The sequence below is a fragment of the Lissotriton vulgaris genome, chromosome 2_2, assembly GCF_964263255.1.
Source record: "Lissotriton vulgaris chromosome 2_2, aLisVul1.2, whole genome shotgun sequence".
In the NCBI taxonomy this organism is placed as follows: domain Eukaryota; kingdom Metazoa; phylum Chordata; class Amphibia; order Caudata; family Salamandridae; genus Lissotriton; species Lissotriton vulgaris.
The window spans coordinates 192,699,815-192,722,305 of record NC_141688.1 but is presented as its reverse complement, the minus strand read 5'-3'; the positions used below and the strand labels follow the sequence as shown (position 1 = coordinate 192,722,305).

The following is a 22,491-nucleotide window of genomic DNA, read 5'->3' as shown; positions in this document are numbered from 1 at the left end:
TGATTTTTGAATCTCCGCGCTGCGTGCAGTATCGGATTAGGGTGAGCACCTCCCCAGGTCCTTATGTCATTGTTTCCAGTCCTGGACCCTTGAGACAGAATGCTGCATTTTGGTACTGTAATTCCGATTTACTGTCATTATTCTAATCAGGTTACACAACTGAGGTTTGTAAGGGAAAGGTTCAGGACCAGAGACAGTGCCTACAACAACCTGTAGCAGGGTCGCCACCCTACAATGGAGAACTGAAAAGTGATAAAATGTTGTTCTTCTTCCTCTCAAGGCTTTAAAGTCCCAGTTTGAACTTGTGTGAAGTTTCAACCCCTGGTCCATCTGTTGCAATAACAGCACGAAGGAAGGTTTGCATTAACAGGGCAGCTCTAAAGTTTGCCCCAGTCCCTGCAGGTGCCTGCTGTGGGATTAGTGACAGCCCAAAGTCCACCGGATTACACCTCTTCCCACTTGGGTTTCCCCTGTTCCCAGATATGTTACATCTTCATGGGATTAGGGCCCAGGCGTGTGAACCCGAGCGGTTTCCATGGGGATGAGGCTGATCCGACCTGAAAGGATTCTAAGAAAGCATCGAGTTAACTCTCTGCACCTGGAAGGCAGTCCATAAAGGGTGGGCAGGGAAGGGCTAGAGGAAAATAGATGCCCGTGGCTGTAAATGTGTCGCCCTGCAGACTTCCTGGTGGGGGCTCTTTGTTTACTGCTGGCTTGTGGAGAGGCACACAGAGGCCATGGCTGTCTGAAGGCGCTAAGCAAATATCTCAGGGGCTCGCCACTTTGTGTTTTACCTTCAGCACTGTGCCACCAACCTCAAGGTGTCCTTTTGAGGCCTGCCTCAAGGAAGCCTGGCGCGGCGTTCAGTCTTTATGAGGAGCTTTGAGGAAAGCGAGGGACGGGTAGGGAAATGCAGCATTTGTTACTTTTTGGTGGGAGTTAGAAATGTGGCTTACAGTTGGGAATGTGATGATTTTCTTGCAGCTGCTCCATTCCCGGTGACAGGGGTGCTTCTGTCATCAATAGTGAGGCAGGGAGGCTAGGGTGGTCCCTGGCACTATTGTCAATTGTGAGGTTGGCAGGATAGGGTGGTCCCTGGCACTGGTGTCAATAGTGAGGTAGGGAGGCTAGGGTGGTCCCTGGTACTATTGTCAATTGTGAGGTTGGCAGGATAGGGTGGTCCAAGGTACTGGTGTCAATAGTGAGGCAGGGAGGCTAGGGTGGTCCCTGGTACTATTGTCAATAGTGAGGCAGGGAGGCTAGGGTGGTCCCTGGTACTATTGTCAATAGTGAGGCAGGGAGGCTAGGGTGGTCCCTGGTACTATTGTCAATAGTGAGGTTGGCAGGATAGGGTGGTCCCTGGCACTGGTGTCAATAGTGAGGTAGGGAGGCTAGGGTGGTCCCTGGTACTATTGTCAATAGTGAGGCAGGGAGGCTAGGGTGGTCCCTGGTATTAGTGTTAATAGAGAGTCCGGGAGGCTAGGGTGGTCCCTGGTACTGTTGTCCATAGTGAGGCATGGAGGTTAAAAGGTCCCCGGTACTGGTGTCAATAGTGACACAGGCAGGCTAGGGTGGTCCCTGATACTGGTGTCAATAGTGACACAGGCAGGCTAGGGTGGTCCCTGGTACTGGTGTCAATAGTGAGGCAGGCAGGCTAGGGTGGTCCCTGGTACTGGTGTCAATAGTGACACAGGCAGGCTAGAGTGGTCCCTGGTACTGGTGTCAATAGTGAGGCAGGCAGGCTAGGGTGGTCCCTGGTACTGGTGTCAATAGTGACACAGGCAGGCTAGGGTGGTCCCTGGTACTGGTGTCAATAGTGAGGCAGGCAGGCTAGGGTGGTCCCTGGTACTGGTGTCAATAGTGACACAGGCAGGCTAGGGTGGTCCCTGGTACTGGTTTCAATAGTGAGGCAGGCAGGCTAGGGTGGTCCCTGGTACTGGTCTCCATAGTGAGGCAGACAGGCTAGGGTGGTCCCTGGTGCTGGTCTCCATAGTAAGGCAGGCAGGCTAGGGTGGTCCCTGGTACTGGTCTCCATAGGGAGGCAGACAGGCTAGGGTGGTCCCTGGTGTTGGTCTCCATAGTGAGGCAGGCAGGCTAGGGTGGTCCCTGGTACTGGTGTCAATAGTGAGGCAGACAGGCTAGGGTGGTCCCTGGTACTGGTGTCAATAGTGAGGCAGACAGGCTAGGGTGGTCCCTGGTACTGGTGTCAATAGTGAGGCAGACAGGCTAGGGTGGTCCCTGGTACTGATGTCAATAGTGAGGCAGGCAGGCTAAGGTGGTCCCTGGTACTGGTGTCCATAATGAGGCCGGCAGGCTAGGGTGGTCCCTGGTACTATTATCAATAGTGAGGCAGGGAGGCTAGGGTGGTCTGCGGTACCTTTTATCAATAGTGAGGCAGGGAGGCTAGGGTGGTCCCTGGTACTGGTCTCCATAGTGAGGCAGACAGGCTAGGGTGGCCCCTGGTGCTGGTCTCCATAGTGAGGCAGGCAGGCTAGGGTGGTCCCTGGTACTGGTGTCAATAGTGAGGCAGGCAGGCTAGGGTGGTCCCCTGTACTGGTGTCAATAGTGAGGCAGACAGGCTAAGGTGGTCCCTGGTAATGGTGTCAATAGTGACACAGGCAGGCTAGGGTGGTCCCAGGTATTTATTTATTTAAACTTATAAGGCGCGCAGCTACCCGCAGTGGGTTTCCCGGCGCTAGGGATAGACTAAAGAAGGAAAGAACTGCCAAATAGGCTTGCTAAAAGCACTGCTCTAATCACTGCTGAAAAAGCCAGATTTTTAGTCCCTTGCGGAAGCTAAAGAGATCCGTTTCCGTCTTTAGGGTCACGGGCAAGGCATTCCAGGATTTAGGACCCAGATGGGAAAAAGATCGACCGCCCATCTTTACTAGCTTAAATCTAGGAATTATGAAATCGCCATTACCTGAGGATCTCAAGGAGCGCCTGGGCTTGTAGGCCTGAATGAGACCCTGTAGGTACTTAGGGGCTGTGTCTTGTTTGATCCTAAAGACGTGGCATAGAGCCTTGAATTTAATTCGGCTCGTGATCCTAAGCCAATGAAGATCGTGAAGTGCTTGAGAAGCAGATATTCTCCGAGGAATGTTACGAAGAAGCCGTGCAGCCGCATTCTGAAAGACTTGAAGTTTTACTGTTGTCAAGTCAGCTCCAAGGTAGAGGACATTACCGTAGTCCAGGCGGGAAACAACCAGTGCCTGGACTACAGTCCTCTGTGTTGAAATAGGGAGCATCCACAAGATTTTTTGAAGCCATATTAAGGTGGCAAAACAAATGGAGGCCACCTTTACTGCCTGCTGCCGCATCGTGAGCTTTTCATCAATGAGGAATCCGAGATTGCGGACCTCAGCAACGGGTTGAGGGGTAGGACCCATACCCTTGGGCCAATGTTGAGGACCCCATAGATCTTTACCCTTGCCCAGGAGCACAACCTCGGTCTTATCCCCATTTAGCTTGAGGAAATTGCTCTGCATCCACCCGGAAACTCGAGTCAAACTCTGCTTCAAAGCCGAGATTTTATTATTACCTTCCACATTAGAGAGGGAAAAAACAATTTGCGTATCATCGCCGTAAATTGTTTTTTCCCTCTCTAATGTGTAAGGTAATAATAAAATCTCGGCTTTGAAGCAGGGTTTGACTCGAGTTTCCGGGTGGATGCAGAGCAATTTCCTCAAGCTAAATGGGGTTAAGACCGAGGTTGTGATCCTGGGCAAGGGTAAAGATCTAGGGGGTCCTCAACATTGGCCCAAGGGTATGGGTCCTACCCCTCAACCCGTTGCTCAGGTCCGCGATCTCGGATTCCTCATTGATGAAAAGCTCACGATGCGGCAGCAGGCAGTAAAGGTGGCCTCCATTTGTTTTGGTACTGGAGTCAATAGTGAGGCAGGCAGGCAGGCTGAAGTAGTTTCTGGTACTGGAGTCAATAGTGAGTCTGTGAGGCTAGGGTGGTCCCTGGCACTATTATCATGCGTGGGACCAGACAGGCCGGGGGGGGGGGGGGGGTCTCCTCCTGAGTGCAGCAACACGAGCCCGCGTTTCTGATTCAAGTACTGAATCAAACCTCGTGAAGCTGACCAGTGCTGCCAGCCTTCATCTCGCCCGCTGGGGGGTGTTTGTAGCCCCTGTAACGTGTGTTGACACAGAGAGAAGCAGTTCTTGGAAAGAACAAACACAGCCGCCTCTTCCAGAAGGCGCCGCCACCTGTAAGACAGGGTTTGACCACAAGGACCAGGGCGCGGGGTTTGGTGAAAGCACTTTACGTGGCAGTGATGTGCTGGCCTTACAGCCAGTCGATGAGGGGATGGAGACGGCCGGTGCCACCTGTGCCAGGTGCAAAGGAGAGGTAAGAGGGTGTCTCCCGAGGAGCAGCTCGCTGGGCGCTGACCTTGGCGCCAGGACTGGCCCTAATCCTGGGGCACGAGGTGTGGGCGCTTTTCAGGCACGTCGTGGTAGCTGCCAGGGGAGACAGACCAGCCTGTTTTATTGTAGTTTCTATTCTGGCACGGGGGCACCATTGATGCCCTTTGCTTAGGTGCCACCGCCTCGGGTACTCCGAGGAGGAATTGTAGAGCCGGAGGGGGATCTGTCCAAAGTTGGCACTGATGCAAAGCCAGATCGTGGGTTTGATTAGGCATCTGTACCAGGGCCAAGCCCGTGATTACGGTACCGCCGAAGTGGCACCAAGGGACAGCAAAGCCCCATTTTCTCTTGGGTATCACGCCGCTTAGAAATGAGCAGCTTTGTTACTGTGACCCTGCTGTTTCAACTCTGCACCGTCGTATTGTTTGTATATACATATATTGGCTAAATTTCAACCCTCGGCTTCTTTGAGGAACAAGGGATGTTCTTGGTAATGTAAATGTCCAGCTGTTTTCAGTTATGTATATGAAGAGGTTTAGCATGTTTCTTAGCAGCTCCAATGTCAGCATATATATTGAGGAAACAGTGCCCAAGATCACACAGGTTGGTGAAACGGGATAGCCAGGATCGGACCACTTGTGTCTCCAGATAAACAGTTGTAAAAGGTCACCACTGGACCTGCTCTCCCATGGCTCACGATTGAAAGATTTTAATGTAAAATAAAATGAGGGAAGACAGTCTCAGTGTCGGAGGGCAGCCTGGGAATGACAGGTCGTTTCCCATAGAGGGTGGGGTTGCAGGTGTCAGTCTAGACTAGTTAACTTCAACACGTGTGTTTTCAAGTGTACGAATACTAAGAAAAGCGATTTCCAAACAGCGATTTTTACTGAATCGCCATTCTTAATGTACTAAACTTTCAATTTTGAAATAGTTGTAGCTAGTGGATCGAAAATCGACCTACCTCATGAATATTAATGAGATAGGCCACCGTTTGCGAGCCTTTAGGAATGGTAGCCATCACAAGAATGGTGGCCTGCTAGGGTCAGTAGACCACCATTCCAGTGATTGCTTTTAAATTCATTTTTTTTAAATACAGCCCATTTTCCTTAAAGTGAACAGGATTCATTTAAAAAGGAAAACATAATTTTTTTTTTTTTAATAGTAGACAGTGTTCTGTGGCCTGCTCTTAGATATATATTTTTTAACATTCTCAAAGAGGAAGGGTACCCGTTCCCATTTGCAAAGGGTTACCACTACCTTTCAGAAGTTGGTAAAAAACGTAACATTTTGCAACCATAATTCGGTCGCAAATCAGTAAAACATACTACTGCAAATCTATGTTTGGAAGGGACGCCCTAAAAACACCCCTTCCAAATATCGAAGCGCAAACCCAAATTTTGATTCAGTGACAAATTACTGTATCACAATTTGGCTTTTTCACATTGAACATTTTTTTTTTGCAGTCACAAATGACACTAGTCTACAAATCGGGCTGTGTGCGACTTTAAAAAAGCTTTGTAGATCTGGCCCAATACGGGTTTGGGAAGATGACTGAATGCTGTTACCTGTTAGTGGCCTCTGATGGTCTTCAGCTGAGGTATAGGGCACCACGGGTGATGAGGTTGGTCTGATGCCCCCATAGTTGCATGCCATCCCCAGTTGTCCCTTGGGGGTGTTCGCCCCTTGTGCAGGTGTCCTGTGAGGGGAGGGTGCAGTGAGTCTTCCCACGGCTATCCTGGTGCACCCTTGGCACCTTGCTCCTTTGCTCTCAATGGACTGGCATTGGAATAAATCAAGTCTAGAGGTCCAGCACAAAGTGCATGATTAAAGTGCTGCCCCCACGCCTTGCCCTACCTTACATGCTCTCTTTATCTTTCAGCCAACGAGAGAATTGAAGACATCAATGGGTGTCCGAAGAGCCGTTCACAAATGGTGAGTTTGTGGTGCCCTGCCACCATGTGTTTTTTGTCAGTTTAAAAAATTGTGAGTTTGTGGTGCTTTGGCACTTTGTATTTTCTGTCACTCTCACAGATGGTGAGTTTGTGGTGCCCCAGCACCTTGTGTTTTCTGCCACTCTCACAAATGGTGAGTTTGTGGTCACCCGGAACCTTGTGTTTTCTGTCACTTTTACAAATGGTGAGTTTGTGGTGCCCAGGCACCTTTGTTTTCTGTCAATTCGCAAATGGTGAGTTTGTGGTGCTCTGGCACCTTGTGTTTTCTGTCACTTCGACAAATGGTGAGTTTGTGGTGCCCTGGCACCTTGTGTTTTCTGTCACTCTCACAAGTGGTGAGTTTGTGGTGCCCCGGCACCTTGTGTTTTCTGTCACTCTCACAAATGGTGATTTTGTAGTGCCCTGGTACCATGTGTTTTCTGTCACTCTCACAAATGGTGAGTTTGTGGTCACCCGGAACCTTGTGTTTTCTGTCACTCTCAGAAATGGTGAGTTTGTGGTGCCCTGGCACCTTGTGTTTTCTGTCACTCTCAGAAATGGTGAGTTTGTGGTGCCCCGGCACCTTGTGTTTTCTGTCACATCCAGAAATAGTGAGTTTGTGGTCACCCGGAACCTTGTGTTTTCTGTCACTCACAAAAATAGTGAGTTTGTTGTGCCCAGGCACCTTGTGTATTCTGTTACTCTAAAAAATGGTGAGTTTGTTGTGCCCTAGCACCTTGTGTTTTCTCGCACTCTCTCAAATGGTGAGTCTGTGGTGCCCTGGCACCTTGTGTTTTCTGTCACTCTCACAAATGGTGAGTTTGTGGTCACTCAGAACCTTGTGTTTTCTGTCACTCTCAACAATGGTGAGTTTGCTGTGCCCAGGCACCTTGTGTTTTCTGTCACTCTCACAAGTGGTGAGTTTGTAGTGCCACGGCACCTTGTGTTTTCTGTCACTTTTACAAATGGTGAGTTTGTGGTGGCCTGGCACCTTGTGTTTTCCGTCACTCTCACAAATGGTGAGTTTGTGGTGCCCCGGCACATTGTGTAGTCAGTGACTTTTACAAATGGTTTGTTTTTGGAGCCATGGAGCCTTATGCTTTCTATCACTTTCACAAATGTTCGCTTGTTGGTGCCAGGGCACCTTGTGTTTTCTTAACTTTTACAAATGCTGATTTTTTGTTGTGCTGGCACCGTGCCTATTCTGTTGCCTTCACGTATGGTGAATAGTTTGTTAACTTGGCAATTCGCCTATGCGGTCACTTTTACAAGTGGCGAGTTTTTGGTGCCCTGGAAGCTTGTGTATTCTGTTACTTAACATATTGAGCCTTTTTGGTGCCTTTCACAACGTGTGTACTGTCATAAATTGTGAGTTTTGTGTGCCCTGGCAGTTAGTGTAGTATGTCAGTTCACATATTGAGAGTTTTTGATGCCTTTACCACAATGTGTACTTTGCCCCTTTCGTAAATTGAGAGTTTTTGGGGCCATGCCACCTTGTGTATTCTGCCGCTTTCATAAACAGTCCATTTTTGGTTCCCTAGCAATGATCTATGCTGTCACTCACAGTTAACACATTCATTTTCCCTGGCACTGCACCTAGAGTGTTTGTTTCATAAACTTGCTGGCACTATGCCTGTTCTGACTCCTTCACAATTGGTGTTTTTATTGCCCCGCCTCCTTGTTTATTTTGCCACGTGCACAAATGGTGAGTTGTTGGTTTCCTTGCACTGTGCCTCTTCTGTAACTTTAACATTTTCTGACTTGTTGGTGCTCTGGCGCGGTGTGTGTTGTGTTTCTTTCACAGTTGCTGCGTTACCGCTCCCTGGCACCTTAAGAACTGTGCACCTTACACTGTCACATAAAGGAGGCTCAGTGTGGCCTTGGACAGTTTGATTCTGGAGGCGTTTGTCTAATGTTGAGTTTTATCCGATTCGAAATGCATATTCTGTAGTAGGGGATCTCTGTGTATAGTCATAATCTAGTGAATAGTCCCGCCCATGTGCGTGGACCCCGGCAATCAAAAATAATCTCTTAAGTTGTCAAAAATAATGCGGAAACTGCAAAGACACTTAAGAGAGAATTTAAAGACAAATAATGCAGCCTATATCCACAGGCACGCCAGACCTGTCGCATTCCTTACATGATGAAATATCTCCACCGGGGAGGAGGGCGGGCGCTTATGACTATAACAGAGATACCCCTACTACAGAACTGGAGTTAAAGGACAGAAACTACTCCTTCTGTAGTAGGGGATCTCTGTGTATAGTCATAATCTAGTGAATAGAATGGCAAGCCCATCCCCACACCAAAGCGGCGGTGGAGAATAAATACATAACGCCACTACTGTGCGAAAAAATTCCGCAGCGAAGCCTGCCCAACCCGCGCGTCTGCCCTGGCGTCAGTGTCCAGGCAGTAATGCTTAGCAAAGGTATGAACCGACTTCCAAGTGGCTGCCTTGCAGATTTCAGCAATCGGCACGTTACGGAGCAGAGCCGTCGTGGCAGCTTTGCCCCTGGTGGAATGAGCCTTTATGCTTACCTCCTAAGGTCTTATTAGCCTTCTGGTAACACAATTGTATGCAGGACACAATCCACCTAGAGATGGACTGTTTAGAGGTCGCAAGACCCGTCCTGACCGATCCATAATTGATGAACAACTGGTCAGACCTACAAATATCTTTGGTTTTATCCAGATAAAATTTCAACACCCTCCTAACATCCAGGGAATGGAGAGACCTCTCCGCTGGAGATGAAGGGTTCTGAAAAAACGTAGGCAAAGTTATGGTCTGGTTGACATGAAAATCAGAAATAACCTTGGGAAGAAATTTAGGGTGAGTACGCATAACAACCTTAGCAGCATGAAACACAGTATAAGGTTCAGTACAACACAACGCCTGAATTTCACTCACCCTGCGGGCCGATGTAATGGCCACGAGGAACGCCGCCTTCCAGGACAGGTGCTGCAACGAAGCCTTATGAATAGGTTCAACAGGCTCCTTCATCAATCTGGACAGCACCACATTCAATTCCCATGAAGGCGAAGGGAGCCTGACAGAAGGGAATACTTTCTTCAATCCTTCCAGAAAATCTTTGATCACAGGGATCTGGAAAAAGGAAGTCTGTGAAGGGCATTTCCTGTAGGCAGTCAATGCAGCAAGATGAACCTTAATGGAATGCACATTAAGGCCAGACTGCGCCAAATGTAAAAGGTAAGGAAGGATGACATCTTCCTTACAGGTCGTAGGGTCATGGTTCTTAGACTGGCACCAGATACAAAACCTCTTCCACTTGTAAGCATATGAAGTTCGAGTGGAAGGTCTCTTAGACTCCTTCAGTATGTCCATGCAATCATCGGGCAGATTCAGATGGCCATATTGCACTATCTCAGGAGCCATGCCGCCAAACTCAAAGACGAGAGGTTGGGGTGTAACATCCGTACCCCGAACTTCGTGAGAAGGTCCGGCCTGCCCGGCAACCGAATGTGAGGAAGGAGAGATCGGTGAAGTAGGTCCGTGAACCACCACTGCCTGGGCCACTCCGGGGCAATGAGTATCATCCGAGCCCTGGACCGGGCCAGCTTGATGAGCACTGCCGGAATCAGGGGAATGCGAGGAAAGGCGTACAGAAAGCTGTTCGTCCAGTTGATCCATAACGCATTCCCCAGCGTCCCTTGCTGGAAGTACCTGGAGGCGAAGTTTCTGCACTTGCTGTTTTCGGCGGTGGCGAACAAATCTACGTCTGGAGTTCCCCACCTTGTGAAGACTTCTCCTAGTACTTCGTCGTTTATGACCCATTCGTGGTTTTCCTGAACCAGTCTGCTCAGTGCGTCTGCCTGAACATTCTGCACACCTGGTAGATGGGTGGCCGTTATCGTCAATCCTCTGGCTAGGAGCCAGTGCCAGATCGTCTGCGCCTCCTGTGACAGAGTGCGTGATCTCGAGCCCCCTTGCTTGTTGAGGTAATACATCGTGGTGGTATTGTCCGTCTGTACAAGCAGAGAGTTGGTCTGGAAGGACGGAAGAAAGGCCTTCAGTGCCAAGTGAACAGCCCTGAGTTCCAGGAAATTGATGTGATACGTGGCGTCCATCGGCGACCACGTTCCTTGAATCTGCAGAGTCCCGGAGTGCGCTCCCCATCCCAGGAGAGAAGCATCCGTCACGACAGTCTGCGTGGGAATGTCCTTGTGAAAGGGAACCCCTCTGAGGAGATTCTCCGCCGAACACCACCACTTCAGAGACTGAAGAGCATGCAGCGACAATCGAATCTTGTCGTCCCAAGATCCTGTCCTCTGATCCCACTGGTCCTCCAAGCACTCCTGCAGCGGTCTCATGTGCAGCCGTGCATTTGGCGTCAGGAAGATACAAGAGGCCATCGATCCCAGTAGAGAAGACACCGTCCTCACTGTTGTAGATGGAGTTGTCATAAGAGCCTGAGCCTTCCGAAGGAGTGATAATCGTCGCTCTTCCGAAGGAGACACGCTTGCTGACAGCGTATTGATGGAGGCTCCCAAGTACTGTATGCATTGGACCGTAGTCGGGACAGACTTGGCCATGTTGATTTGCAGCCCCAGCTTGTTCAAGAGAACGCACGTCTTCTGGAAGTGTGCTCGCGCTTCCGAGAAGGAGGATGCCTTGATCAACCAATCATCCAGGTACGGGTAGACGAACACCTTGTTCTTCCTCAGGTGTGCTGCTACCACCGCCATGCACTTCGAGAATGTTCTCGGCGCAGACTTCAGTCCGAATGGGAGTACTGTGTATTGATAGTGATTGGTGCCGATTTGGAACCGCAGGAACTTCCTGTGTTTGTATGCAATGGGCACATGGAAGTAAGCATCCTGTAGGTCTATAGCACATAGCCAGTCTCCCTATTGCAACTGAGGGTAAATCTGATGCAACAACAGCATGCAAAACTTTTCCCTGTGAATCCATTTGTTTGCCTGCCGCAAGTCCAGAATGGGCCTGAACTCGTTCTTGTCCTTCTTGCGAACCAGAAAGAACCTGGAGTACAGACCTCTTCCTCTCTGAGACAGAGGTACGTCTTCTATCGCCCTTTTCCTCAACAGGATATCCGCTTTCGCCTGAAGCTCGCGCAGCTGAAACTGCGAGCTGACCGGGGGAATTGCTGGAGGAGGGCTGGTGAACCGAAGACTGTATCCATTGCAAACAATATTCAGCACCCACTTGTCCTGAGTAATTTTTCTCCACTCTGCCAGAAAAAATTGAATGTTTCCCCCTACCGGAGTGGGTAACAGATCCGGGGGAAGTAGGTTCCTAGGGCCTAGACCCAGCCTGGCCCTTGGGCGCCGGGGCCGACTGCTGGCCTCCTCTGCCCTTCTGGCGCTTCTGGAACGGCTTACGGAACTGGTGTTGCTGTTGCGATTGCCCCGAAGCCTGGCCTCGTCCTCGGCCTTGCCCGCCGAACCGCCGTTGGAAAGGGCGGTACGTCTTCTTGGTCTCTTTAGGCTTCTCCAGGCCCACAGCCGTTAGCGTCTCGGCCTCCGCCTTCATGCGGGCCATCTCATCGTCCGCATGCTTCCCGAAGAGGGTCTCACCGGAGAATGGTAGGTTGGCCACCCTCTGCTGTGCGTCCGGTTTCAGGGACGTAAGGCGGAGCCATGCGTGGCGTCGTTGGTTGACTCCGTGGCAAAATCCGTGAGCAGCCAACAGGGAAGAGTCCGCCGCAGCGCTAATAATCTGGTTCGCCACCAGCATCCCCTCATTCAGCACTTCCATGAAGTCCTCACGCTTCTCCCGAGGTAAATGCTCAGCAAACCGCTCGAGGGAGTCCCAGAGGGCGCGGTCGTATCGGCCCAACAGCGCCGTGGCACTCGCAGCTTTCATGGAGGTAGCAGAAGTTCCTCAGACTTTCCTCCCCGCCGAATCCATGCCCCAGGACTCCTTAAGGACGGAGTGGTGGCATGTTGCTTGCGGGCCGCCGTCACAATGACAGAGTCAGGAGGGGGTTCCGTTCTCAGAAAGGCCGGGTCCGAATCGGGAGCACGGTACTTCTTCAGCAACCTCGATGGAGCAGCCCTCGTCACCGCAGGGGTGAGAAACAGGGCCATAGCCGGTTCCTCCAGGCCCGGCACCAGAGGTAGGAGAGGACGAGACAGATGTTTTTGATGTAATGTCTCAAAAATGACTGAAGTCTTCGGAGTAGGCACCGTCAGGGATATGCCCAACTTCGCAGCGCCCCTTAAAAGGACGTCATGGAACGCCACCAGGTCATCCATCGGGGACACCCTCGTGTCCGGTGACCCCAACAGGGTAGGAGAATAGTCCCGGGTCCCAGAGGACCTCGTGTGTGAGCGAGATTCGCGCCTCCTATGGCGGCGTCTCGACCTTGTGGATGATCTGCGTCGCGATCTCTCCCTTCTCCCAGAGCGAGAGCGAGACCTGCCAGCCCGTGGCCGTTCCGCCGGCTTTCGTGGCGGGGTCTTCCTTGGCTCCTCACGGGGTTTCGGTTTTGGGGTCCCCTTAGGAGGAACAGGCAAAGACGGCAGGGAAGTGGACCTCGGCGGAGGAACCTTCGGCTGCGGGGTGGGTCCATGCGGAAGGACAGGAGGTGGTGGCGGGTCGTCTGAAGGAAGTGGAGGTTTGGGTGGAGGATCCTCTTTAGGAACCGGAGGAGGAGTCGGAGTCCGAGGCCGAGATGGCGTGTACACCTCTGAGTACACCGAGCCCGGTGACCCTTTAGGCGAAGGGGGCGGAGAGCCAGCCCCATCAGCAGGTGATCGCTTCCTCTTGCGTCCTCCACTAGAAGCAGCGTGACTCCTGGGACTAGAATCCCTCTTGCGCCGTTTCGGAGAGGCTGAACGACTCCTAGACGCCGACCGCTTTCTGCTAGACGCAGAGCGTCGCTTTTCTGGCGTCGAACGACGCTTCCGTGACTCCGGCGTCGATCGCCGCATCCGCGACGTCGACCCTCTTTTCCTCGCTGTCGAACGCCGACCCCTCGACGTCGACCTCTTCCTCCGCGACGTCGTACGCCGCCTCTGCGACGTCGAGCGTTCCGTCTTCGACGACGAGCGTCGCCGTCTTCTTGATGCTCTCGACGTCGAGGAGCCCCTCGACGTCGACCGGTGCTTCGACGGCGTCGCCTCGACGGCGATCGACGGTGTCGCCTCGACGGCGAGCGTCGATGCTTGCCACTTCGCCTTCGGCGTCGATAGGAAGACCTTGACGTCGACGAAGTCGATGACGTCGACGGTGGCTTCGACGGCGACTTCTCCATGATCTTCGACGTCGAGCCGTCACGCCTTCTCGACCCGGAGCCCCGGGGAGAAGGGGAGCACACCGCCGTCATCCCTCTCGACGTCGTTGTCGATGCAATCAACGTCGACGGAGACCGGGACCGTTTGCTGGACTTCCTGCCCCTGGGGAGACCCCCAGAGGCCTCGGCAGAGGGAACCTTCCCAGCCTGCCCAGACCCACCTGCAGACGCCTCTCCTCAAGGCCAGAAAGCCTGATCTTCAGTCTGTCCCTCAGAGTCCGAGCAGTAAACTGCTGGCAGATGACACAATCCTCAGGGACATGATCTTCAGGGAGGCAGACGATGCAGACATCATGGGGATCACTCTTGGCCTTCTTCCTCCCACATGCTGGGCACTTATCAAAAAGGCCAGGCATTTTAGAGCCCTAAAACGCCTGAAACAGCACAAAAAAGAGAAAGAGAACACCAAGAAAGTAAACTGAAACACTTTTAGAACACAAAAGTGCCAAAATATCCAATAAACCCTTGAAACAAGGGAGAGCTCAATGCCAGGGTCCTGTAAGCAGGAGCCGGAAAAAAGAACTGAAAGTAGAGGGACCTGCTATGCATTCTGGGATACTGGGAGAAGTTCTGGAAAGTTCTCTTAAAGGCACAGTATCCTATTTAAGCCACATAATGGCAGCCTATGGGGCTTGTCTGTCCCTACCTTCCTCTCTATCATTCCAGAGTCTTTTACTGGGGGAGGCAAGTTTCTCTATGGTAGAAACTGGCAGGCTGTATTATGTGTAGTATTTTTTGGTGGAGTTTCTAGTTGAAGTACTGGACAGTGTAGCCTGTGGATATAGGCTGCATTATTTGTCTTTAAATTCTCTCTTAAGTGTCTTTGCAGTTTCTGCATTATTTTTGACAACTTAAGAGATTATTTTTGATTGCCGGGGTCCACGCACATCTGCGGGACTATTCACTAGATTATGACTATAACAGAGATACCCCTACTACAGAACTGGAGTTACAGGACAGAAACTACTCCTTCTTACGGTCATTCATTGCAGTTTTTGGATGGAACAACAAGTAAGCAAAGAAAGTGTAAAGCGGTAGCCCCTTTTCACTTTTCACGTTGTATGAAATGGCCACATTGTTGACTGCTCAGTGCCTTTAACTGATAGACCCTCAGCAAGCAAAGCGTGGTGTGTGCTCCTCAGACCCTCTGCAAGCAAAGCTCGATGTGTGCTCCTCAGACCCTCTGCAAGTAAAGCGCGATGTGTGCTCCTCAGACCATCTGCAAGCAAAGCGTGATGTTTGCTACTTAGACCCTCTGCAAGCATAGCGCGATGTGTGCTCCTCAGAACATCTGCAGGCAAACCGTGATGTATGCTACTTAGACCCTCTGCAAGCAAAGCGCGATGTGTGCTCCTCAGGACATCTGCAAGCAAACCGTGATGTATGCTACTTAGACTCTCTGCAAGCAAAGCAAAGCAAAGCGCGATGTGTGCTTCTCAGAACATCTGCAAGCAACCCGTGCTGTATGCTACTTAGACCCTCTGCAAGCAAAGCGCGATGTGTGCTGCTTAGACCATCTGCAAGCAAAGCGTGATGTTTGCTACTTAGATCCTCTGCAAGCATAGCGCGATATGTGCTCCTCAGACCATCTGCAAGCAAAGCGTGATGTTTGCTACTTAGGCCCTCTGCAAGCATAGCGCGATGTGTGCTCCTCAGAACATCTGCAGGCAAACCGTGATGTATGCTACTTAGACCCTCTGCAAGCAAAGCGCGATGTGTGCTCCCCAGAACATCTGCAAGCAAACCGTGATGTATGCTACTTAGACCCTCTGCAAGCAAAGCGCGATGTGTGCTCCTCAGGACATCTGCAAGCAAACCGTGATGTATGCTACTTAGACTCTCTGCAAGCAAAGCAAAGCGCGATGTGTGCTTCTCAGAACATCTGCAAGCAAAGCGTGATATGTGCTACTTAGACCCTCTGCAAGCAAACTGTGATGTTTCCTACTTAGACCCTCTGCAAGCAAACTGTGATGTTTACTACTTAGACCCTCTGCAAGCAAAGCGCGATGTGTGCTCCTCAGAACATCTGCAGGCAAACCGTGATGTATGCTACTTAGACCCTCTGCAAGCAAAGCGCGATGTGTGCTTCTCAGAACATCTGCAAGCAACCTGTGCTGTATGCTACTTAGACCCTCTGCAGGCAAAGCGCGATGTGTGCTGCTTAGACCATCTGCAAGTAAAGCGTGATGTTTGCTACTTAGACCCTCTGCAAGCATAGCGCGATGTGTGCTCCTCAGAACATCTGCAGGCAAACCGTGATGTATGCTACTTAGACCCTCTGCAAGCAAAGCGCGATGTGTGCTCCTCAGAACATCTGCAAGCAAACCGTGATGTATGCTACTTAGACCCTCTGCAAGCAAAGCGCGATGTGTGCTCCTCAGGACATCTGCAAGCAAACCGTGATGTATGCTACTTAGACTCTCTGCAAGCAAAGCAAAGCGCGATGTGTGCTTCTCAGAACATCTGCAAGCAACCCGTGCTGTATGCTACTTAGACCCTCTGCAAGCAAAGCGCGATGTGTGCTCCTCAGAACATCTACAAGCAAAGCGTGATGTGTGCTACTTAGACCCTCTGCAAGCAAACTGTGATGTTTCCTACTTAGACCCTCTGCAAGCAAAGCGCGATGTGTGCTCCTCAGAACATCTGCAAGCAAAACGTGATGTTTGCTACTTAGACCCTCTGCAAGCAAAGCACAATGTGTGCTTCTTAGAACATCTGCAAGCAAACCGTGATGTATGCTACTTAGACCCTCTGCAAGCAAAGCACGATGTGTGCTCCTCAGAACATCTGCAAGCCAACCGTGATGTTTGCTACTTAGACCCTCTGCAAGCAAACTGTGATGTTTGCTACTTAGACCCTCTGCAAGCAAAGCACGATGTGTGCTCCTCAGAACATCTGCAAGCAAACTGTGATGTATGCTACTTAGACCCTCTGCAAGCAAAGCACGATGTGTGCTCCTCAGAACATCTGCAAGCAAACCGTGATGTATGCTACTTAGACCCTCTGCAAGCAAAGCGCGATGTGTGCTTCTCAGAACATTTGCAAGCAACCCGTGCTGTATGCTACTTAGACCCTCTGCAAGAAAAGCGCGATGTGTGCTTCTCAGAACATCTGCAAGCAACCTGTGCTGTATGCTAGTTAGACCCTCTGCAAGCAAAGCGCGATGTGTGCTCCTCAGAACATCTGAAAGCAAAGCGTGATGTGTGCTGCTTGAACTGTCTGCAAGCAAAGCGCGATGTGTGCTCCTCAGACCCTCTGCAAGCAAAGCGCGATGTGTGCTCCTCAGAACATCTGCAAGCAAACCGTGATGTATGCTACTTAGACCCTCTGCAAGCAAAGCACAATGTGTGCTTCTGAGAACATCTGCAAGCAACCCGTACTGTATGCTACTTAGACCCTTTGCAAGCAAAGCGCGATGTGTGCTTCTCAGAACATCTGCAAGCAACCCGGGCTGTATGCTACTTAGACCCTCTGCAAGCAAAGCGCGATGTGTGCTCCTCAGAACATCTGAAAGCAAAGCGTGATGTGTGCTGCTTGAACTGTCTGCAAGCAAAGCGCGATGTGTGCTCCTCAGACCCTCTTCAACCAAAGCTCGATGTGTGCTCCTCAGAACATCTGCAAGCAAAGCGTGATGTATGCTACTTAGACTCTCTGCAAGCAAACCGCGATGTGTACTACTCAGACCATCTGCAAGCAAACCGTGATGTATGCTACTTAGACCCTCTGCAAGCAAAGCGCGATGTGTGCTACTCAGACCATCTGCAAGCAAACTGTGATGTATGCTACTTAGACCCTCTGCAAGCAAAGCGCGATGTGTGGTCCTCAGACCATCTGCAAGCAAACTGATGTTTGCTACTTAGACTCTCTGCAAGCAAAGCGCGATGTGTGCTGCTTAGACCATCTGCAAGCAAATCGTGATGTATGCTACTTAGACCCTCTGCAAGCAAAGCGCGATGTGTGCTCCTCAGACCATCTGCAAGCAACCCGTGCTGTATGCTACTTAGACCCTCTGCCATCAAAGCGCGATGTGTGGTCCTCAGACCATCTGCAATCAAACTGTGATGTTTGCTACTTAGACCCTCAGCAAGCAAGGCGTGATGTGTGCTGCTTAGACCATCTGCAAGCAAATCGTGATGTATGCTACTTAGACACTCTGCAAGCAAAGCGCGATGTGTGCTCCTCAGACCATCTGCAAGCAAACCGTGATGTATGCTACTTAGACCCTCTGCAAGCAAAGCACGATGTGTGCCCCTCAGACCATCTGCAAGCAAACTGTGATGTATGCTACTTAAACCTTTTAAAAGCAAAGCGCGATGTGTGCTCCTCAGACCATCTGCAAGCAAACCGTGATGTATGCTACTTAGACCCTCTACAAGCAGAGCGCGATGTGTGGTCCTCAGACCATCTGCAAGCAAACTGTGCTGTATGCTACTTAGACTCTCTGCAAGCAAAGCACGATGTGCTCCTCAGACCATCTGCAAGCAAACCGTGATGTATGCTACTTAGACCCTCTGCAAGCAAAGCGCTATGTGTGGTCCTCAGACCATCTGCAAGCAAACTGTGATGTATGCTACTTAGACTCTCTGCAAGCAAAGCACAATGTGTGCTCCTCAGACCATCTGCAAGCAAACTGCGATGTATGCTACTTAGACCCTCTGCAAGCTAAGTGCGATGTGTGGTCCTCAGACCATCTGCAAGCAAACTGTGATTTATGCTACTTAGACTCTCTGTAAGCAAAGCGCAATGTGTGCTCCTCAGACCATATGTAAGCAAACCGTGATGTATGCTACTTAGACCCTCTAAAAGCGAAGTGCAGTGTGTGCTCCTCAGACAATCTGCAAGCAAACTGTGATGTTTGCTACTTAGACCCTCTAAAAGCATAGCGAGATGTGTGCTCCTCAGACCATCTGCAAGCAAACTGTGATGTTTGCTACTTAGACCCTCTGCAAGCAAAGCGCGATGTGTGCTCCTCAGACCACCTGCAAGCCAACCGTGATGTATGCTACTTAGACCCTCTGCAAGCAAAGCGTGATGTGTGCTGCTTAGACCATCTGCAATGAAGCCATGATGTGTGCTGCATAGACCCTCTGCAAGCAAAGCGTATGTGTGCTGATAAGACCTTATGCAAGCAAACAGTGATGTATGCTACTTTGACCCAGGGCAAGCAAAGCTTCATGTGTGCTGCTTCGACCCTCTGCAAGCAAAGCGTATGCGTGCTGCTTAGACCCTCTGCAAGCAAAGCGTATGTGTGCTGCATAGACCCTCTGCAAGCAAAGCGTATGTGTGCTGCCTAGACCCTCTGCAAGGGTATGCAGCGTTTAGAACGCAAGCATTACCACGGAATACCTTTACAACGCGGGCGTAACAACAAAAGTTGTTACCACGCATTGCACTGGGGGGCGCTCAAGGATAGTAAATGATTTAATTTACTATCCCAACACCTTCCCTACTACTATCCACGGGGACTGGTGTTGGAATAGTAAATTAAATTAATCAATTTTGCGCCCCCCAGCGCAATGCGTGGTAACAAGTTTCGTTGTCTGCATGCAAAGCGTATGTGTGCTGCATAGACCCTCTGCAAGCAAAGCATATGTGTGCTGCATAGACCCTCTGCAAGCAAAGTGTATTCCTCCCCCTGTAAACACCCCTCACCCAAGCTCCGTGTTGCTCTCTCCCTTGTGTGCTTCTCCCCCAAAAACTCCTGTCTCCCATGCTTTGTGTTGCTCTCTCCCTTGTGTGCTTCTCTCCCTATAAAATCCCCTCTCCTGTGATCTATGTTGCTCCCTCCTTCGTGTTCTTCTCCCCCTATAAAATCCTCTCTCGTACTCGCCTTGTTGCTCTCTCCCTTGTGTGCTTCCCCCCTTATAAAATCCCCTCTCATGCGCTCCGTGTTGCTCTCTCCCTTGTGTGCTTCTCCCCCTATAAAATTCCCTCTCCCGTGATCCGTGTTGCTCCCTCCTTCGTGTTCTTCTCCCCCTATAAAATCCTCTCTCGTACGCGCCTTGTTGCTCTCTCCCTTGTGTGCTCCCCCCTTATAAAATCCCCTCTCATGCGCTCCGTGTTGCTCTCTCCCTTGTGTGCTTCTCCCCCTATAAAAGCCCCTCTCCCGTGATCCGTGTTTCTCCCTCCTTCGTGTTCTTCTCCCCCTATAAAATCCTCTCTTGTATGTGCCTTGTTGCTCTCTCTCTTGTGTGCTTCCCCCCTTATAAAATCCCCTCTCATGCGCTCCGTGTTGCTCTCTCCCTTGTGTGCTTCTCCCCCTATAAAATCCCCTCTCCCGTGATCCGTGTTGCTCCCTCCTTTGTGTTCTTCTCCCCCTATAAAATCCTCTCTCGTACGCGCCTTGTTGCTCTCTCCCTTGTGTGCTTCCCCCCTTATAAAATCCCCTCTCATGCGCTCCGTGTTGCTCTCTCCCTTGTGTGCTTCTCCCCCTATAAAATCCCCTCTCCCGTGATCCGTGTTTCTCCCTCCTTCGTGTTCCTCTCCCCCTATAAAATCCTCTCTCGTATGTGCCTTGTTGCTCTCTCCCTTGTGTGTTTCCCCCTTATAAAATCCCCTCTCATGCGCTCCGTGTTGCTCTCTCCCTTGTGTGCTTCTCGCCCTATAAAATCCCCTCTCCCGTGATCCGTGTTGCTCCCTCCTTTGTGTTCTTCTCCCCCTATAAAATCCTCTCTCGTACGCTCCTTGTTGCTCTCTCCCTTGTGTGCTTCCCCCCTTATAAAATCCCCTCTCATGCGCTCTGTGTTGCTCTCTCCCTTGTGTGCTTCTCCCCCTATAAAATCCCCTCTCCCGTGATCCGTGTTTCTCCCTCCTTCGTGTTCTTCTCCCCCTATAAAATCCTCTCTCGTACGTGCCTTGTTGCTCTCTCCCTTGTGTGCTTCCCCCTTATAAAATCCCCTTTCATGCGCTCCGTGTTGCTCTCTCCCTTGTGTGCTTCTCACCCTATAAACTCCCCTCTCCCGTGATCCATGTTACTCCCTCCTTCGTGTTCTTCTCCCCCTATAAAATCCTTTCTCGTACGCTCCTTGTTGCTCTCTCCCTTGTGTGCTTCTCCCCTTATAAAATCCCCTCTCATCCGCTCCGTGTTGCTCTCTCCCTTGTGTGCTTCTCTCCTCTCGCCAGGAAACGCCCCTCGCTGCTCTCTCATGTGCTTCCCACAACCTCGTCATCGGCAGTGTTTCTTTCACACTCTCTTTCAAATAGAAATACAAGGTGCAGGTGCTCAGTATCTCAAAGCACTTGTTTGCTACTGAAAAGTGCCGGGACTTTTAGTCCATCCCTGCTGAGAAGTGCTGGCGACTGGGAGGTGGAAGTGGAGTCCACTCCAGCCTCGTATATCTCTTCAGTTTGTGCTTCTCTATGCAAGTGCAAGAAGTACTGTTCTTCATTCACAGTGAGAGGGGAAATGTATCTAGATGTGGGAGCGGACGTTGAAATGTGTGACATGGGATTCGCATTCATGTTGACTCAAGAACAAACACATGCTTTCAATAACTATGCGTTGTGTATGCAGCTTAGTGCAATAACAGCACGAAATGATGATGGACGGAATGCTGAACGTTGTCAAACATTCATCCCCAGTCACAGATCTGGATTAAATCCATCATTGTTTTGCTCACTGGTCCTCCCGGGACCAGCAAACAAGGATCCGGGGACCGGTTTCAGGGTATCACTCCTTATCAGCCAGGCTAGCTTGAATCCAGTGGTATAGCGAGCACTAGAACCACGGCTGGGGATATCTTTCCAACTAGGGTGACTGCAGCAACGCAAAAAGAAGATGGACGGAATGCCGAACATTGTCGAACATTCACCCCCAGTCACAGATCTGGGTCCAATGTGTAGTTTTTCCCCAAATAACTGGTCCCAGGATGCTTGTTTCTGGTCAATGGAGGGCCTGGATTGGCAGTACGGGCTGGACTGTTCCCATGGGGTGCAGGCTCAAGACTGATTTGCATATGTCTGGGTCCAGACTGGGGTGATATGGTGAGCTAAAAAACAATGGATTTATCCCAGATCTTTGACTAGGGGTGAATGTTTGACAATGTTTAGCATTTGGTCCATCATCTTTAAGAGTTGCCGCAGCTTACTGCAACCATTGCCGCTTGTCGTCCTAACTTATACTGATCTGATCTTCACAAATGGTGTCGGCACTTGACCTCTTTTTAAAGAACATGGTTGACTTTATACTAAGATCATGACTGTAGAGACTTTGAACAAAGAAAGACAGAGGACACCAACGAGAGGTAGCAGGTACATACTGCCAACACCACCAACACCACTAATCTTTATTATACGGAGATAGGAGACATAGAGACTTAACAAACACAGACAATAGCATTCTCTTCACAAAGTGCACAAATGTAGATATATGTTGTACATAGAGATTTAATCCAAACATCGACTACACAAGAGACTCCAATATACGTGCCTTGTAAAGAGACAGAAGACCATAGTTATTTGAAACATGCACAATACCAGTTTTATTTCCAATTTATTTATTTATTGCTTCAGCTGTCATCCTAAAAATATTTTAAAACTACAATATAAGAACACTGAATGTACCGGCCAGCATCAGATAAAAACATATACACAGCAATCCGCTAAACGATGATATATTGTTTGCACACTTCATTCCGTTCAGAAAAAAAATCAGTCAACATATTCATCAAATACATTAAAGTGCAAATGCAGTAAGACACTAAAAGTACACAATACCAGACACTCACAACAAAAATGTGCTGTACAGAGAGAGGAGACCATACAGACAGTGCACACATACATCACACTAACTCCCCAAGTTCCCCTTTTTCCGAGACCCAGAAGCTGTGAAAAAGTACCCAGAGCAAGGGAGTTACACACTGACGATAACTCCTGCTCACCCCCTTGGTAGCTTGGCAGAGCAGTCAAGCTTA

General features: G+C 50.2%; 1 protein-coding gene across 9 annotated transcripts in view; it reads left to right on the top strand.

Annotated features, from left to right (window-relative positions):
• Positions 1 to 22,491, top strand: part of NAV2 (neuron navigator 2) — a 669,134-nt gene that overhangs the window by 180,100 nt on the left and 466,543 nt on the right. For all 9 annotated transcript variants that reach the window (XM_086959512.1, XM_086959519.1, XM_086959517.1 and 6 more), the window contains exon 3: positions 6,254 to 6,306. In XM_086959512.1, coding sequence (XP_086815638.1) covers positions 6,254 to 6,306 — 53 coding nt within the window. The remainder of the gene's footprint in view (positions 1 to 6,253; positions 6,307 to 22,491) is intronic.